Source organism: Panthera leo, chromosome B2 (assembly GCF_018350215.1).
Source record: "Panthera leo isolate Ple1 chromosome B2, P.leo_Ple1_pat1.1, whole genome shotgun sequence".
In the NCBI taxonomy this organism is placed as follows: domain Eukaryota; kingdom Metazoa; phylum Chordata; class Mammalia; order Carnivora; family Felidae; genus Panthera; species Panthera leo.
Genome location: NC_056683.1, coordinates 40,911,761 through 40,931,049, shown reverse-complemented (window position 1 = coordinate 40,931,049; position 19,289 = coordinate 40,911,761). Strand labels below are relative to the sequence as shown.

The 19,289-nt window shown below is 48.3% G+C and overlaps 1 protein-coding gene across 1 annotated transcript in view; it reads right to left on the bottom strand.

Moving 5' to 3' along the window:
* Positions 1 to 3,682: 3,682 nt before the first annotated feature.
* The window catches only part of PTK7 (protein tyrosine kinase 7 (inactive)), a 62,820-nt gene continuing 47,213 nt past the window's right edge, over positions 3,683 to 19,289 (bottom strand). Inside the window, exons 15-20 of the mRNA XM_042938826.1 lie at positions 18,467 to 18,622; positions 17,604 to 17,836; positions 16,570 to 16,650; positions 6,379 to 6,530; positions 5,171 to 5,349; positions 3,683 to 4,664 (exon numbers count right to left, since the gene is read on the bottom strand). Of these exons, the coding sequence (XP_042794760.1) occupies positions 4,504 to 4,664; positions 5,171 to 5,349; positions 6,379 to 6,530; positions 16,570 to 16,650; positions 17,604 to 17,836; positions 18,467 to 18,622 (962 nt within the window). The 3' untranslated portion in view covers positions 3,683 to 4,503. The remainder of the gene's footprint in view (positions 4,665 to 5,170; positions 5,350 to 6,378; positions 6,531 to 16,569; positions 16,651 to 17,603; positions 17,837 to 18,466; positions 18,623 to 19,289) is intronic.

Below are 19,289 nucleotides of genomic sequence, written 5' to 3'. Positions count from 1 at the left end.
ACCCCTGACCATGAAGGACCTCCAGAGGGGCATCAGAATTCCAGCCAGATGCCCCACATACCACACCATTCCCACATTGACCTTTATTTCGTTCTCCTGATTTTTATCACCCAAATATCAGAACAAAAATTAAGGATATCTTTTAAAAATTATTATCACCAGAGGTCAGGTGCCTCAGTTGGTTAAGTGCCTGACTCTTAATTTTTTTTAATGTTGATTTTTGAGAGAGAGAGAGAGAGAGAGAGAGAGAGACAGACAGAGTGTGAGTGGTCGAGGGGCAGAGAGGGAGACACAGAATCTGAAGCAGGCTCCAGGCTCTGAGATGTCAGCACAGAGCCCAATGTGGGGCTGGAACCCACAGACCATGAGATCATGACCTGAGCCAACCGACTGACCCACCCAGGTACCTCATGTGTCCAACTCTTGATTTTGGCTCAGGTCATGATCTCACAAATCATGAGATTGAGCCCCACCACATCACTGCTGTCAGTGCAGAGCCTGCTTGGGATTCTCTCTCTCTGCCCCTCCCCTGCTCATGCTCTTTCTCTCTAAATAAGTATTTTAAAAAATTACTATCACCAAAAGAAAAAAAAAATTACCACTCTGAAAGTGTTTGCATTTGGAATTAACCTTTATGCAAGGGCTCTTCATGGAGAACAAGTCTCAGTTGTGATTGCAGCATTAGAGAGAATTGAATGGAAAAGAGGTTGTGACTCAGTGTGCCCAGGAAAAGTCTGGAAAGCCACACTCCAGAGACTACTGGTACTTACCACTGGAGAGCAGGGTTGGAGAGAGAGGAGTGTTTTTTGCTTTATACAAGTCTGTACCATTTGCCTTCTTCCATGACCAGTATTATTTTTTAATTTTTTTCTCTTACAATTAAGTGAAGAAAGAAAACCGGGTAGAGGTAGAATAAATGGATCTTGGTGATGGACTGCACAGGGAAGGGGGTCCATATAGAGGAGGGCTCACGATGGACTGAGTCAGGGTGACTATGCTCCAAACATTGGTACCATTGATGGAAAAAGAAAACTTGGCTGAAGAAGCAGGTTTGTGAGAGAGAGAAGTTCAGTTAGGGCCCAGGGAAGCAGGCAGTGGGAAACGTCCTGTAGGAAATGGACAGCGTGTACGGGGCGCCTGGGTGGCTCAGTCAGTTAAGCGTCCAACTTCGGCTCAGGTCATGATCTCGCGGTCCGTGAGTTTGAGCCCCGCATCGGGCTCTGTGCTGACCGCTCAGAGCCTGGAGCCTGTTTCAGATTCTGTGTCTCCCTCTCTCTCTGACCCTCCCCCGTTCATGCTCTGTCTCTGTCTCAAAAATAAATAAACGTTAAAAAAAAAAATTAAAAAAGGAAATGGACAGCATGTGTCTGCACCTTGAGGCAGAAGCTAGAATTGGAGCTAATGCTCTGAGAACTGTCCGCCCTGAAGGGCTGATTAAAGCCATGTGAAGTGAGAGGAGATTCCTAAGGGGAAGCACATGAAGAGAGCAAAGCCAAGGACAGAATCCAGAACAGCTAGCTCTGGGGCAGACAGAAGGAAGCCTCAGCCAGAGCTGGAGAAGGCTGGTCAGAGAAGGTGGAGCTAAAGTACCATCATCAAAGTCAAGAGAGGAGAGTTCGAAGAGGCAGACGTAGCCAGCAGTGTAGCCACAGCCGAGTGGTCAAGGAAGACCAGGAGTTTGTGATTGACCTTCTAGAGTAGTACCTTCCTAGTTCTTTGGAGTGCAACCCACAGTAAGAAATCATTTTTACATCATAACCTGTGGTGAGTTAGATCGTTGCTCCCAATTCTTCACACCCTGTGGTGGAATTAGATATCCAACATCCTTTGCCACGTGACTTTGCAGTACCTCTTACTGGGATTGATGTTGGGTTTTGACACGTGACTTGCTTTGGCTGATGAAACACTAACAGACTCATGGATATAGGTGCATGCATGATCTGGCTTGACCCCTTGTGCTCCAGTCACTGCAGGATAGCCTGCTCTAGGGCCAGCAGAGGAGACCCACACCAGACCTTCAGCCTAGAGCCAAGCCCAGCCCAACTGGGCTAGGTCCAGCCAAGATCAGCCAAACCTCACCAACCTGCAGATCCATGAGCGAGAAAAATAAATTGTAAGCAACTGAGATTTGGGGCTTATTGTACAGCACCACCACCCCAAAGGCTGACATAATCCAATATGTAGAAACATGTATCAAATATTACCAACAAAATTTTATAAAAGAATACTTGCCCTTAAGGTATATACAATGTACTCTAATAATTTCTATTGTTACTTTTTTTTTTTAACGCTGGCTGCAACCCACATTTAAAAAAACACTCTTCTAGGGGCGCCTGGGTGGCGCAGTCGGTTAAGCGTCCGACTTCAGCCAGGTCACGATCTCGCGGTCTGTGAGTTTGAGCCCCGCGTCAGGCTCTGAGCTGATGGCTCGGAGCCTGGAGCCTGTTTCCGATTCTGTGTCTCCATCTCTCTCTGCCCCTCCCCCGTTCATGCTCTGTCTCTCTCTGTCCCAAAAATAAATAAAAAATGTTGAAAAAAAAAATTAAAAAAAAAAAAAAAACACTCTTCTAGAAAAGTTGTTCTCAGATTTTTTTACTCCAACACATCTCAGGGATATGACACACTGTATATCCACAAATAAGTGGCTCACTCACTAGCTGTGCAACCTCTGGGAAACTACTTGACCACCCCGAGCTTCAGTTTCCTAATCTGAGAAAGGGGAATGATAATAAGTGTTTAGCAAAGCCATTGGTATAAAGCAGGTATTCAATAAATATTAGGTATTATTTCCATCACTGAGAAGTTTGGTGAGAAACAGAAGGAACCAGACCTATTTCAGAGTTAAGAATGAGTTACAGGGCACCTGAGTGGCTCAGTCGGTTCAACGTCTGCCTCTTGGTTTCGGCTCAGGCCATCATCTCACAGTTTGTGAATTCGAGCCCCGCATGGGGCTCTGTGTGGACAGCATGGAGCCTGCTTGGCATTCTCTCTCTCTCTCTCTCTCTCTCTCTCTCTCTCTCTGCCCCTCCCCTCTTTGCTCTCTCTCACGCTCAAAATAAATAAACTTAAAAAACAAATTATAAAAATAAAAAAGAATGAGTTACAGATTCATTTCTTTGGGATGGGGAACCAGGCTGAAGCTATTGGAATAATAATAGTAATAATAATAATAATAATAATAATAATAATAATAATAATAAAATTGATGACACTAGGTCTAAATAACAAAGGAGCAAGAAACCAGTTGAGGGCCCTCAACAAGGGCATCAATGAGACACCGAGCACCAGTTCTTGGCTCTGTTCGACCTGCTCTATCTCCCTCCTAGAATCTTAAAGGGACTCAGAGACCTGAATCTGTTATTAATTCCTGCTCCAATCCTGTTCTAACTTGTCCCCCCACCCTGCCTCCTACCCTCCCCACCTGAGCATGAGGATTAAGCCAGCCAGCAAAGAATAAGTAGTTGGCAGTCAGAGGGCAACACAGGGTCACACAGACAAGAGGTGGCTTTGCATCCTCAACCCGTATTCTAAACTGCTCTGCGAAACAGAGACAAAGACCTGTGTTTACTGGTTATTCCTGTCCAAACCCCACTAGACTTCATGAAGGCATGTGGCCGCTTCTGATAAGTGACAGAAGAAGGGACACCATCCATGGACAATGGCATGGAATGAGCATCGGAGGCAGGTTGTAAAAAAGGCTTCTTTATTGAGAGCAGCGAGTGTTAAAAAAAAAAAACAACAACAACAAATAAACAAACAACAACAACAACAAAGGTGTGAGGCAGGGGTGGCCCATCCTCCCCACCTCCTCCAGGGCCCACCCCTCCCTCCCATGCCCCCCACCCCACGCTGCAAGTACATACAAAAGCCGCCCATGGTGCATACAAAAAGGGCGGGTTATATAGTGTCAAAAGCTCCTGAAACTCCTTCATCTGCCAGGCACTTAGGATGAGGAAAGGAGAGAAGGGTGCGGGGGAGGCATGGGTTTGGGTCAGCGTGCACAAGTCCACGGGCTGAGGACTCACTGGTGCATCTTCCACAATCCTGCCGCAGACCCCAAGGTAGGCCCCGTGGACTAGAACAAGCCAGGAAACTTGAGTATATTAAAGAACTCCCCTCAGACCCAGCTTAGCCCTCCCTGGGCCAAGTTGGCAGGTGACTGGCAGAACTGAACCTGGTTAAGGGAAGGAGACCCAGGCCAGAAACTGGGGTTACCTGAGGCACCCACACTGTCCCTGATGGGAGAAGGGGGGGCAGAGAACGCTGCCCAGCTCAAGGCCCTGGTCACTCAGTCTGGGTCTGAATCAGCCTCCCCAAGGGCTGAGGATGAGGAAGAGGAGGAAAGCCCAGGCCCTGCCCAGACCTTAATAGTGCCTGTGGTCCCAGGGCAGGGCCCCTAGGGACAAGGAAGACAGGGATCTTGCCCAACATGCTGTGGGTGCCCCTCAAGAGGTCCTCCCCTGCCCACACCATCCTGAGGCACGGCCTGCCTGGGCTCCTTCCTCAAGGCTTGCTGTCTGCCGGGTTGTCTCCCAAGGTGTTGGCGATCTCACTGAAGGAGGGCCGGTCCTTGGGGCTGAGGGCCCAGCAGCGCTGCATCAGCCGATAGAGCTTGGAAGGGCAGCCCTCAGGCTGAGGGAGTCTCGCCTTCCCAGCCTGCAAGTCTGTAGGGAAGATGGCCGGTGGAGCATTAGTCGAAACGTTTAACCACCTGTCTGACTCTGCGAGGCCTGCAGTTCCCATAAGCAGCCACATGAGGGCAACTCAGGGTCAGGGGCACTTGCCAGTGGTGGGTGGGCACTGACTCAAGGAGTGTGCAGGAAGTATCTTGCAATCAAAGGTGATGATTCCCCTGGCACTGGCCCCGGGTCTCTCTGACTGGTGGGGGCAGGGTCCATGCCGCACGGGAGGCAGGCAATGCACGAGGACTGAAGTGGGGTCAATGGGCAGGCATCAGAGTAGCTGGACTGGGCACTGGGGTCAAAGACTGTTTACCAACCAGTATATAAATATTAATTAGTCTTTCAGCTGGAGTGGCCATGCCTGTATACCTGCTAACACCAGCCCTGAGAGGTGAGGCAGGCTTAGTCAGCCCCAGGACCCTCAGGAGCAAACTCTCCACCTGGAGATTGCACATCTGCAATCAACCTCTGGAAACACAACTGCCTACCTGCCAGCACTTCATCATCTGCCTGTCCACCATGGGGCATCTCTCCATGGGTGAACACTTCCCACATCAGCACGCCAAAGGCCCAAACATCGGACTTCGTGGAGAAATCGCCCTCCAGGATGGCCTCGGGGGACATCCAACGCAGCGGCACCCAGGCCTGGCGGAAGTGGTAGTACTCACTGTGGGAAAGAAGCATACACAGGGGTGGGGTGGCGCCTCCCCAGCTCACTGGATAGAATGGGGAACACGGCCTGGGATCCCAACCTCAGCCCACGTCTGGGTCTCATACCCAGGCTAGAACCCTATTTTTCTACATCAAGGCCCTCAGAGAAATTGGTTAACATTTATGCAAAGCATGGGGGGTGTGCTGGATGAAATTTGGAGGCATCCACGTGGGGTCTGAGGGTAAAAATTTGGTTAAGAATCAAAATTTGCCTAAATGTTAATGTTTTTAAAAGCTAACAATCGGGGGTGCCTGGGTGGCTCAGTCAGTTAAGTGTCTGACTTTGGCTCAGACCGTGATCTCAAGGTTTGTGGGCTCAAGCCCTGCGTCGGGCTCTGTGCCGACAGCCTGGAGCCTGCTTCGGATTCTGTGTCTCCCTCTCTCTCTGCCCCTCCCCCCACTCATGCTCTGTCTCTCTCTCTCTCTCAAAAATAAACATTATTTTAAAAATTAAAAAATAAATAATAAAAGCTAACAATCGTATGCATTTTCTGTTTAAAAGAAAATGTGAAAAACAACACATTACATGGAAAGAAAAGTTGAAGAGCTTTACTAGTGATAAACCAATCACGACTAAAGGAACAGCCAGACGGAACTGTGGTGACTCAGAGCCAGGGGGAAGTTCCCTGGAGAGGCTACAGAGTGAGTGCACATTCCAGAGCAATCTCTGGCAGTGGCTGCTGAGCTCCAAGTCTTAGGCTTCAAGATAGCAATTACTGAACTTAGGAAGTTACAAAGGGAACCACACGGACAGTGAAATTACATATAAACTGTTATAAAGCTATAAAAAAGGTTCATAATGTTTTATAGAGAGAAAACTTACAAGCATCAGGGACCTGTGGCCCACTGGCTAGGAAGCCTGTTACACCTTTGGAGAAAGGATGGGGAAACTCTGTCCCCTCCCAAGCCCTCCAGCTTTGGACCAAGCAGACTTAACTAAGCGCTTTCCCACATACCCTCACCACCCCAACCGGTGTCCTTCTACCTGTTGTACACATCCTTGCTGAGTCCCAGGGCCGACACCTTCACCTGTCTCTGGGCACTGACCAGGCAGTTCCGAGCGGCCAGGTCCTTGTGCACAAAGCGATTGTTGGACAGGTGCTCCATGCCCAGGGCCACCTGGGTGCACAGTGACACCTGCAGCGAGAAAGGGGCCTGTCAGAACAGCCCAGGACTAGAGATCAAGGCAACCATCCCCGACACAACCCTTGGTGAGGTCTCAACGCCATCACTGCAACATGTAGGAAGCCCTGAAGCAAAGACACAACAGCCTCGATTTCCCTCTCTATAAAATGGGGATAATAACAGCGCCTGTCTCACTGGTCTGTTAGAAGAACTGCATTAAATGAAATTAAGCTCTTGGAACCACTCTGACACAGAGCAGGTGTTAGATTAGGTTAAGTGGCACACGGGGCAGGGAGAACACATCCATATTAACCACCTGTTGAGTGAAACACAACTGGACAGTAATCACAGCTTACATGTTTGTGGGCTGTTCCTTTTTTACTTCAAAATTACATAATTTCTGCTAGTTGTGCTTAAAGCAAAACAAGAAATATGCGTGTGTGTGTGTTTTCTGAGCATGTGTGTGAATGTACGTACACATGGGACTGGCTGCCTCCAAGCAGAGGAGCTGGGGACTAGAGAGTAGAAAAGCCGGGCAATCTAAATATTTTTAAATTGTGAATTGCATAAGAAAACATCATAAAATATACATATACTCCCACAAATTAAAAAGCTCACACTCAGGTTAACTGTCACTAAGTAAAAACAAAAACAAAACCCGACAATTCTAGCATCCCAGAAACCCCAAGGGCTCCTTTTTAATCATATATTCTCCCTCTCAAGAGGTAACCCCTATCCTGCCTTTTACAATAATAATCTCTTGGCTGTTCTTTATAGTTTTCCCACTTACACATACATTCATTCCTAAACCACAGAATTCAGTCCCGCTGAACCAGATAAAGCTGGAAGTACTTTTGGGTCTTGATTCTTTCACTCAATATTGTGAGATCCATCCGTTTTTGTGTGTGTTTGTTTGCGGGGACCACTGTACTTAGTCCTTTTTCACCATAAATACACCACAATTCATTCATTCTACTGCCAATGGATATTTGTTTTTCTCCAGTTTTTGGCTATTAAAAACAGTGCTGCAGGACACCTTGGTGGGTTAAGCATCTAACTCTCGATTTCAGCTCAGCTCATGATCTCATGGTCTTGAGATTGAGCCCCGCATCGAGCTCTGCGCCGAGCATGATGCCTGCTTAAGATTTGCTCTCCCTCTCCCTCTCCCTCTGCCCCTTCCCCGCTCAGGTGTGTGCTCTTTCTCTGTCTCTCTCTAAAAACAACAGTGCTGCTATAATTGTTCTGATGGGTATACATGCTTGAGTTTCTTTAAAATACTGAGACACTGGTCACAGATTAGGAGTATCTCTAGCTCTACAAAATAATGCCAAAGTATTTTCCAAAGTGTAAGAGAGTTGGGGATATTTTTCACTGATCTCCTTTTTAAAATGTCGAGCCATGGGGGCGCCTGGGTGGCTCAGTCAGTTGAACTTCCGACTTCGGCTCAGGTCATGATCTCACAGCTCACGGGTTCGAGCCCTGTGTCAGCTCTGTGCTGACAGCTTGGAGCCTGGAGCCTGCTTCAGATTCTGTGTCTGCCTCTCTCTCTGCCCCTCCCCCACTCATGCTCTGTCTCTCTCTGTCTCTCTCTCTCTCGAAAAGAAACATTAAAAAGAAATTTAAAATAAATAAAATGTCGAGTCATGTGTATTATTATTATTATTACTATCATTATTGTATATAATACATTACTTAACATATTAAATGGAATTACAATTAAATTATATTAACATTTAAAAAGTATGTATCGATGGACTGGACAAGTATGGAGCACCTGGAGCACTGGACACCACACACAGCTGGGTGTTGGTGGAACAGAACAGGCACAGCAGGGCAGGGGTCCCAGTGAGAGAGCAGTCTAGAAAGGAGATGAGAAGTGTACCTGCAGGAGGCTGCCACCACCAGGGAGAGGGTGGCCCATGCCAAGCAGGAAAAAGCACAGTATCAGGGGAGTGCTTGTAAAGACCCAAGGCCCCTTCACTCTGTCACCTTATATTCAAACCCTGGGAGCACCCACTGGGGATGCGTATGACCTGTAGCGTTTCCTTGTATATAAAAACAAAGCAAACAAATGAAAAGAGGTCCCTGGGGGAGCTTATTTAACACGTTACTGGCCAGCTGTGTGTTTCTCCTGGCATACAGGCTCACTCTCAGGATTCATAAGGGAGAAGTCACCTACCATGTAATACAGTCATGAAGAAATGAAGATAAGAATGCTGCCAGTAACCAATCTTATCAAGGAAATAAAAATCACGGCCTGGTGATACCATTTTACATGTATCTGACTGCAAAAGGTCAAAAGTCTGCCATTTATTTCAAATTGTTCAGGAAAAAAATACATAAAAATAATATCCGTGTATGGGGCGCCTGGGTGGCTCAGCCGGTTATGCGTCCGACTTCGGCTCAGGTCATGATCTCACAGTTCGTGGGTTCGAGCCACGTGTCAGGCTCTGTGCTGACAGCTCTGAGCCTGGAGCCTGCTTCGGATTCTGTGTCTCCCTCTCTCTCTGCCCCTCTCCCATTCACACTCCATCTCTCTCAAAAATAAACATGAAAAAAAACTTAAAAAAAAAATCCACGTACCTATAGCAAGAGACTGATAAAGCAAATGGGGCAAAATGCAAATAATTGAACCTGGGCAAATGGTTTGTAGGGGTTCCTTGAACTATTTTTATCCTCTTTTAAGTCTGAAATATCAAAACTTACCAAACATATACACACATACACATGCACACAAATGAAAAATAACACTAAGTAAAAGCAGCCCGTGTGTGGACCAATGATGACAGTATGTCTTAACCAAAGACTATGGTTAATCTGCTTCTATGATCCTGAAGTTCGGAAACGAAAACAAGCGAATGGGAGCGGTAGAGGGGCTGCTGGTGCAAGAAGGAAACCATCGAGCCAGAGAGAAGGGCCCGGGAACATGCTGAGCGCCTGCTGTATGCCAAGCCCTGAGTTAGGCTGGCCGCCTCTCCCACATACACCCTGTAGTGTGGGGCTCATCCTCAGCTTTACCTGTGGTCCCCTGCAAGGCTCCGTACCCAGTCTAATGCCAGAGCCCAGCTCTCTCCCCAACAATACAGCTGCCTCTCCTGGCTCATATCACTGGTAATGCGGGCACGGGAAGGGCTGTCTACCCATCAGCAAGCCCGGGGGTGGGGTGCTGGCTACAAACTGACCCTCTAGCATCCCTGTGGCTCCAAGCGGTCTCACTGACCTGACTCCCAGGGTCACAGAAAGGCCGGCAGAGGACGAAGCCTAAGCACCAAGAGGGGGTCACTCCAAAGACAGATCTCAATCTGTGTGCACTGGCGAGTGACATCCCTGTGGGCCCCACTGCCTCCACTGGTGGTTTGCTAACTGTAGTGACAACCTATTAGTAGGTCATGAAACCAATCGAGTGAATCAAAATGGGCAATAAAAATTTTTAAATGGAATGAAAAATATCAGAGTATATATAACAGTAAAGGTAAGTATCATTCATAAAACTTTTTTCATTAAAAAAGTACATACACATGCGTGTGTTGGCTTGTGATACAAATGTGCTATTTGCTACTGTAAGTCTCAGTCAAAAGTTTTAAAAACAATGGTCTATATACAGATGGCCAATAGACACATGAAAAGATGCTCCACATCACTCATCATCAGAGAAACGCAAATCAAAACCACAATGAGGAGCGCTTGGGTGGCTCAGTCAGTTGAGCGTCTGACTCTTGATTTCAGCTGGGGTTGTGATCCCAGGGTCGTGGGATTGAGCCCGGTGTCGGGCTCTGCACCAAATGTGAAGCCTGCTTGGGATTCTCCCTCCCAATCTCTCCCTCTCTCCCTCCCTCCCTCTCTTTCTCTCTCTCTCTCTCTACCCATCCACCCCTCTCCCCGACTTGTGCTTTTCTCATTCTCTCTCTCTAAATAAATAAATAAATCATACAAAACACACAAGATATTACCTCACACCAATCAGAACGGCTAGTATCAAAAAGACAAGAAGTAACAAGTGTTGGCAAGAGTGTGGGAAAAAAGGAACCCTCATGCACTGTTGGTGGGAATGTAAATTAGTGCAGCCATTCTGGAATACAGTATAGAGGTTCCTCAAAAAACTAAAAATAGGGACGCCTGGTTGGCTCTGTTGGTAGATAGAGCATGCGACTCATTTTTTTTTTTTTAAGTTTATTTGAGAGAGAGAGAGAGAGAGAGAGAGAGAGAAAGCAAGCACACGAGTGGGGGAGGGGCAGAGAGAGAGGGGAAAAGAGAGAATCCCAAGCAGGCCCCACACTGCCAGCGCAGGGGCTGACGTGGGAGTCGAACCCACGAACCATGAGATCATGACCTCAGCCGAAGTCAAGAGCCAGAGGCCCAAACAACTGAGCCACTGAGATGCCCCCAGAGCATGCAACTCTTGATCTTAGGGTTGTGAATTCAACCCCATGTTGGGCATAAAGATTACTTAAAGCAAACAAACAAATAAATAAAACCTAAAACATCCTATTAAAAAAAAACAACAACTAAAAGTAGAAGTAGCATACAATCCAGTAATTCCACTTGTGGGTATTTACCTAAAGAAACAAAAACATTAATTTGAAGAAATACATGCACCCCTATGTTTACTGCAGCACTATTTGCGGCAGCCAAAAATGAAAGCAACCTAAGTGTCCACTGATAGATGAACAAATAAAGAAGAGGTGGCATATATGTACAGTTGAATATTATTCAGCCATAAGAATGGGATCTTGCCATTTGTGACAACATGGATGGACCTAGAGGGCGATACAAAAGTCAGACAGAGAAAGACAAATACCATATGACTTCACTTATGTGTGGAGTCTAAAAAACAAAACAAACAAACAACAATAACAACAACGAAGAAAAACAGACTCATAAATACAGCGAACAAACTGGAGGTTGCCAGAGGGGAGAGGGGTGGGGGGATGGCAAAATAGAATACATAAATATAGAATACATAAATACAAATACAAATACAAAATAGAATACATAAAATACAATGTATATAACAACAACAACACTAGGTTGTACACCTAAAACGAACATAGTATGTCAACTATACTTCAATTAAAATTTTTTAATTTAGGGGCACCTGGCTGGCTTCGTGGGAAGAGCGTGCGACTCTTGATCTTGGGGTCATGAGTTCAAGCCCCACGTGGGGTATAAAGATTACTTAAATCAATTTCAGAAAACTAAAAAAAATTAAAAAGTCACACATAAGAAATGGTTTGGGGAAAAGCAAACGGAATATAGAACCTGTTAAAAAGTTAAATAAAACTATACTTCGTTAACATCAGGAAAAAACACAATGAAAAAACGGTTTAAACCTGTGCTGTCCCAAACAGTAGCCCCTAGCCCTGTACGATTATGTAAGTTAGTTAAAACCTAACAAAATTAAAAATTCAGTTCCTCAGTAGCTCTCGCCACATTACAAATGCTCAGTGGCCACGTGAGGTTAGTGACTACCACGCCGGACGGCACTAGACAGAAAATATTTCCATCACTGCAGGAAGTTTGGTAGACAGCACTGATTCAAATCACCACCAGACTGGACTGATCTATATATCCAATATATTGGCTGATATTGCATATGCAGAGGTGCTGAATCAGGGATACCATCAAGAGTCGGGAAAAATCTCAGGGTACCTGGGTGGCTCAATCAGTTAAGCATCTGACTTCGGCTCAAGTCATGATCACGCGTTTCATGAGTTTGAGCCTCGTGTCGGGCTCTATGCTGACAGCTCAGAGCCTGGAGCCTGCTTCAGATTCTGTCTGTGTGTGTCTCTCTCTGCCTCTCTGTCTGTCTGTCTCTCTCTCTCCCCCCACCTCCCCTGCTCGTGTTCCCTCTCTCTCAAAAATAAACACTAAAAAATATAAAAATTAAAAAAAAAAGAGTTGGGAAAAATCTCATCTTTTTGGTGTATTTCCCTTAACAAAATAAAGACACAAAATCTCCAGATAGCGTCAACCAAACATGTATAACCAGTGAGGAGAGTTGAAGAAGTCATGTGAACAGGTCCCCAGGATGATGGAGTTCCACCTGGGTGCACAGCCCCCCTGTGTCTTCAAGGAAAAGTAGAGGCCACCACATACTCCCAAAGTTGCCCCCAGACTGCCATCCTCAGAATGCCCCAAGTGCCACTGGTGGTAAAAGGGCGAGATGACAACTGAAGTGGCCGTGTCATTAACAACCAGACTCTATCTCAGGCTTCAAAACTGCATGGCATTGTCCAGCCTTGCCAGGTTATCTGTAAGGGACAAAGGCTTTTGTTTTTACTTTCTTACTTACTTAGAGAGAGAGCAAGCACAGTGGGGGAGGGGCAGAGAGAGGGAGAGAGAATCCCAAGCAGGCTTCGCACTGTCAGTGCAGAACTGTGAGCTCAAAGAGGCACCTGGGTGGCTCAGTTGGTTGAACGTCCGACTTTGGCTCAGGTCATGATCTCACAGTTCGTGGGTTCGAGCCCTGTGTCAGGCTCTGTGCTGAGAGTCAGCTTGGAGCCTGGAGTCTGCTTCAGATTCTGTGTCTCCCTCTCTCTCTGCCCCTCCCTGACTTGCACTGTCTCTCTCTCTCTCTCTCAAAAATAAATAAACATTAAAAAAAATAAATTAAAAAAAGAACTGTGAGGTCATGACCTGAGCCGAAGTCAGACACTTAACTGACTGAGCCACCCAGGCGCCCAGGGACAAAGCCTTCTGTAATGTGACTTCATCAGACTAAGCATTCCCCCCAGCCTGCTCTCTCTGATCTGGCTCAATAGCTAAACAATCTGCTACTAGTCAAGGGAAACACAAGACAGTGGACTTGGCATGGTGACTAACTTGCTATCTTTCCAGAGCGGCAGTGCTTCTGGAAATGCTGGCTAAGTGAGGACAGTAAAAGGGAATTCTGCTAGGCCCAAGCCAATTAAGTGTTTCCTTACTGCTGGGCAAGATGCCATCAGATGGCCACAGGATTGATTTCCAAATACTGTTATAAAGGCCTGCTCTTTGGTAAAGACTAGACCCACTGCTTCCTTTCCAACATGACAGTCTCAGGGCTTGCTCAGGTCCTGGCTAACCCTTCACGACAGCATTGTGCCATTCTCATGCGACAGCATCTGATTGCCTACACTGTTGTCCTCGAGGTGTGCTAAGCCGACCCTGTTCCTCATCCTGTCACTAGCCTGCAGGGACCCAAAGAGAAGTCACAGGTTACAGTTCCCTGACTTCAAAATCTCCATCATCTCATCAGCTACTCGAACAAGCATTACCTATAATTATGCCAACACCCAGGGCCCGTGTCTGATTTCTGTCAATGCTTCACTGATATCCTGAAATTCTCCTGGGGTTCTCCCCAGCCCCTCACACCAACTAGACACTCCCGTTCCAATTCTACCTGGCCGTGGGAGCACCCTGCCTACCATTCTGCCTCTCTTTAAAAACTTAACTCTTCCTCCTTCCATTCCCCTAGAACCCTAGGAATATAAAGTGATGCAGCGGTTCAATAGATTATTATTAGCACAAGAAAGTGTCTACAACTTTTAGTATACCTTTCCTAAGAATTTTCATTTTCCTGGAATCCCCAAAAAGCAGTATTTTTCAAACTACTGATCAAGCCCCACATGGGTCTCAAAATCAATTTAGTGGGTTAAAAAAAAATAGGATAGAAAATATCAAGTGCATCAAATACAATGTTTGGAAAGTTTAACTTGAGTTGTGTGTGTGTGTTCTTTTTAAAAAAATTTTATCTATTTTGAGGTGGGGAAAGGGAGATGGGCAAAGAGAGAGAGAATCCCAAGCAGGCTCCATACCAGCTGCCAGTGCAGAGCCCGATGCAGGGCTCGAACCCATGAACCATGAGATCATGATCTGAGTTGAAACCAAGAGTCAGACACTTAACCAGCTGAGCCACCCAGGCGCCCCTATGTGTGTGCATGCTATTTGGGGCATGATGTAAAATGCATTTCTTTCTTTTGAGAGAAAGAGAGAGAGCTAGAGAGCGAGCACGTGCACGTGTGCACGAGCAGGAGAGAGGGAAGAGGGAGAGAATCTTAAGCAGGTTCCACACTCAGCACGGAGCCCAGTGCCCAACCCAGGGCTCAATTCCATGACCCTGGGATCATGACCTGAGCCACAATCAAGAGTCGGAAGCACAACGGACTGAACCGCCCAGGCGCCCCTAAAATGCATTTCTTATAGGGAATCCTGACAAACATTTCAAAGCCAGTATCCTATACACCAGGACTCCTTGAACTTTAATGAGCTTAAGAATTTGCTGGAGAGCCTGTTTGAAAAACGCAGGTCCTCAGACCCCATCCTCAGATATTCCTATTCTCTCGGTCTGAGGTATGGTCAAGAAACCTACAATTTTTATTTTACGCAAAACCCATCTCCCATACAATGCAGAATATTGTCCTTGAAGAATGTGGAACCCAACTTATTAAAGCTCTCCATCACATTTAAGATGCTAGGGAGGAAAAGTGGGGGACAGATCTTTAGCACAGGCTGTGAGGACTTTCAACCAAAGAGAGTCCCTCAGGTCATGTGACAGAGGTAATTGACTTCCTGTCCGCTTGCCTACATCCCTATCCCAAACAAACCTACCTGACTCCCCTCTTTCCTGAAGCCATTCCCTTCCTGCCATTCAACTACTTCCTCTCCTTGAGAACTGAACTCAAATTACTTTTCTACCAGGAAACCTTCTTTGTTAACCACACCGTCTGTCCACCTAAAGGATGCATGTCTTCGATGTCTCTTAATTTATGTCTGTCATTCACTTCCCGTGTAATACCTGAAGTCTATAAGGCACATGCCATATTCATTTTCCCAAGCTCCCTTACTAGATCCTAAATGCCCCAAGGATGCCTGGCAGTTTCAATTTTGCAGCCCCAAGGGCCCTTAGGGCCACGACTGGCTCAGTAAAGACTCATTGGCTCCTTGCATGTCCTGATTTGTGAACTCTGGGGCCCTGACATCCTACTTAGGCTGAATAGCACATCCTGTCCTGTGGCTTTCCATCTACAGCCACTGCAGACAGTTCCTGCAGCTTGAGAGGTGGAGACAGGGGCCTGGTATCAGGAGGTCAGCTCTGGGTGACCTGGGGCCAGGTCACTTGTCCTATGTGGGCTTCGGTAAATTATGAGGAAGCCAGCCTGAAGGGTGCAGAGCCATTTCCCCAGGGGTGGCCAGGGTCCCATCCCCCTTACAGATCAACCAGCCGTACCTTTCTTTCCTGCCCCTGAATCTGGGACCTGGGTCAACCTACAAGGCAAGGAATGGTCACCTGGGAGGGAGGGCCCTAGCAGTCACTGCCTACCTGCCCTGCACTGTGACTGGTTTATGAGGTGACTTTGCCATCAGCTTAGTAGCAGAATGCCCAGTCCCAGGGAAGGAGGCGGATCCATTTCAGAGGGGAAGGAAGGAGGCTGTGGGCAGGAAGAGCTGGGCCACAGAAGGTATCAAGGTATCGTCTGAGGAGGGCAGGGGGCAGTAGGCAAGCTTTCCCTGCTTCACTGTTTCAAGCCAGGTCTGCTCCACCATGGGGCCCCAGCCAGGGATCTGTGCCTGGAAGGCAGGAAGAGAACCGGAAGGAAAGGCTGGGAGCCCACAACCCAAGTGAGAGCGAGAGTGTGAAACCACAGGGAGTGAAACACGGGCAGCCCTTTCACAGAAGAGACTTCCACACTCAGAGGCTGATGAAACACTCTCGGGGCCACACCCTGCCCTGCCTGCCCCCTTTGCGGCTCCTCCAGCTCCGTGTTCACTGCAGGGGGCAGACATACTGCTCTAGCAGCAAGGGCCAAGAGCAGCCCTTCGAGATGAAGGCACCACAGCAACACACAGGCATTTGGTGGCCATGTGATCTGGGACAAGCCACTTAACCTCTCCCAAGCCCCAGGTTCTTTATCTACAAAATGACATCTGTTTCAGAGGACACTTGTGATCACAGAGATAACACATGTAAAGTCCCGCCTGGTCCACAGGGAGCATTCTGTCAGTGGCACCTCTGTTATGATGACTGCCCATGATGCTGGCCCACCCTTGGGGACCTCTCCCGCCCTGTCCTCACCTTCTGCTTAGTGCTGAGGGGCTGTGACTTCAGTTTTTCATCCTTGCTCTGGGAAATCCTCAGGAATTGTTTGAGGTCTCCCTGAGGGAAAAGCCAAGCATCGCTGTCAGGTCAGAGGCCAACTATTATCTCCAAAGCATCAAACCAAGCAGGTGCTCACAGAGTGCCTACCTGTGCAGGTGAGAAGCCCTGACCTGAACCTCCACCCCCACTCCCTTGCAGGAAGTCCAGTGGGAATTTAAAAATATATAGAAAATGGCTCTTAGAAGCTCTCTCAGTCAGAAAGACTGGGGAACTGCCATTCCTACCCTCAGGGGAGCTGCAAACAGGCGGGTGACAAAGCCCCTGCCCTCAGGGAGCCTCACAGACCTGAGAGGGAACCCCTGTCCCCCAGGGGGTTATTATCTGATAAACATAGGGAGGAGGGAAGGAACAGCAGCAGCAGAAACATCCATAAAGTACTCATAAGCAGCTGCCAATGGAAAGAGAATTGCTCCTCCCCTTCCTGTGAGCTGGGCGAGGGTGTGACAAGCAGCAGCTTGAGGACCAAGGGAATAAGGCTTAGATCGGTTGGGGGGGAGGGATGCACAGTAAGAGGCATAATGGGACACGGCAACTGAGGTGGGAAGAGAAGGCTGGCAACTGGGCTCACACCGGTGCCCGAGATGGTACGGGATGCCAGGAAGGAAAACCAGTCCTGCTAAGTTTATTCCTAAAGGCTCATGAGCCCTGGAGAGAAGGAAAAAAGACAAACCAAAGAAAACCCAAGTCAAGGAAGAAGGCCTGAAATGCATCCATGTGGTGCACAGAGGGAGAAGCTGGGAAGAACCGGGGACCAGACCCCCAGGCATGGGGCTGGAGGACAGGAAAGATGGACAGGCAGGTGTCAGAGAGCTGGCAGGGACCGGAGGCTGAGTGTCTCAAGGAGGCAAGGGCAGGCAGACGGAGACCATGTGAGAGGAGGCTCCCGTGGTGCCCCACCCCCAGCCAGAGCCTTAGACTCCCAGGTCCCCTCCCCCCGCAGCCCAGCGTACCAGGTCCACGTACTCCAGCACCATGTAGTGGGGTTCGGCCTCCCGGCACAGCCCCAGGAGCCGCACCACGTTGGCATGGTTCAGCTTCCCAAACATCTCGAACTCCCTCCGGAAGTCCAGCTGCTGCTGCTCGTCCCGGCTCTGCAGGCTCTTCACAAGCACCAGGGTCTCCGCCACCCCCTCCTCCAAGCCCTGGGCCTTGGCCAGGAACACCTCTCCAAACTCACTTTTCCCTGCGGGTGCAGGTCCGAATCCATCAGCTGCTTTCGCCCAAGCAGAGGAGCCTCTGACTTGGGGAGGTGCCTTGCCTCTCACAGAGGGAAGCCTTTGCTGTGCCCCACCCGGCTGGATGGGGCGCTGGCCCTACTTGTGCCGTGTGACCCTGAGCAAACCCCTCCCTACCTCACGCTGGGCTTCACAGTCTCCAATGAAACTGTGTACAACGTGTAAAATGAAGGGTGGAATTCATAACGAGCATTTTCCAAAGGAAGGCTCGTCTGAGAATTTTAGGTGGCTCTTGATAAATAGGTCAACAGGTACATGTTCTAATGTACACTCAGAAAAAATTTAACTCCCACAGATCTGTAATTTCTCACGTTTTCTCCTAGAACAAAACTAACTCCTGTTAAGTTTTGTTTTGTTTCAAATCAGTTAATCTAAAGGAAACGTCAAGTAATTAATGTACAGGAATGACCACAACTGTGGAGGTGAGGCACGTACAGGCACTGGGGACACACTGCACTTATCTCCCCTGTGCCTCTCGCCCCCTGCTCCAATGTCCTAAGTTTTAGGGACTGCAGAGCCACCAGCCCTAACCTAACCTCAAGACAGAAGCAGGGATAGTTGTGACCAAGGCAACGCACCCAGTGTGGTGATGGGCTGTAGGCTCGTCCTCGGGAAGTGCATCTTATCACTGGTGCTATGGCGTTTGTTGGTGGCCGCAGGGCCAGAGCCCAAGCTAGTCAAGGCCACTTCCTCTTGGATCTCCGCTGAGGGCTGCCCATTCTGCAAAGGCCCACCTGAGGAGAAGGAGCATGGTGGGGCGGGGTGGGGGGGGGGCGGGGGGGGCAGGGGGAGGGGGTATCAGGATGAGACCACTCTGGCCACCATGGGGACCTCACTCCTCTCCCCCAAACCTCCACTTCTGTCAAAGTGGGTCCAATCATGGTGTCCCACACAAAAAGGCCAGTCCAACTGATGAACTGATGGGGAAGGGGCGAACAGGCATCCCTTAAATCATAACCACGTGTTGAGGCAGCTGATCACAACCTCGGAAACAGAACAAAGGGTACAAGTCTCATCTGAACCACTGGTCCCTGGACACTATGTTGACAGAAGCGTTTTTGCTTTCGTAGGGCCTCCTCCGTGCAAAGCCCTAAACAGGCACAAAGGGGAAATCAGAGTGAGGGAGCCCCAGGCCTTGCTCCTGAACACCTAAACTGATGGGGGAAACCCAGGAGAAGGGAAACAGACAGACTGGGAGACAGGATGTGCAACAGAAACATGAATGTGTATACTAATTGCATCTGCGGTTTAGTAGTGCACGGAGAAGGCAGGGAAACACAGAAGCTGGCCCGGAAGCTCCAGTGAGGAAGTCTTGAGCCAGGTTGCTCAGACACCGCGGCCGTGGGAATGGGCCAACTCCAGGCTTCCAGCTAGGGGTGGGGGAGCTTGGCCAGGACCCAG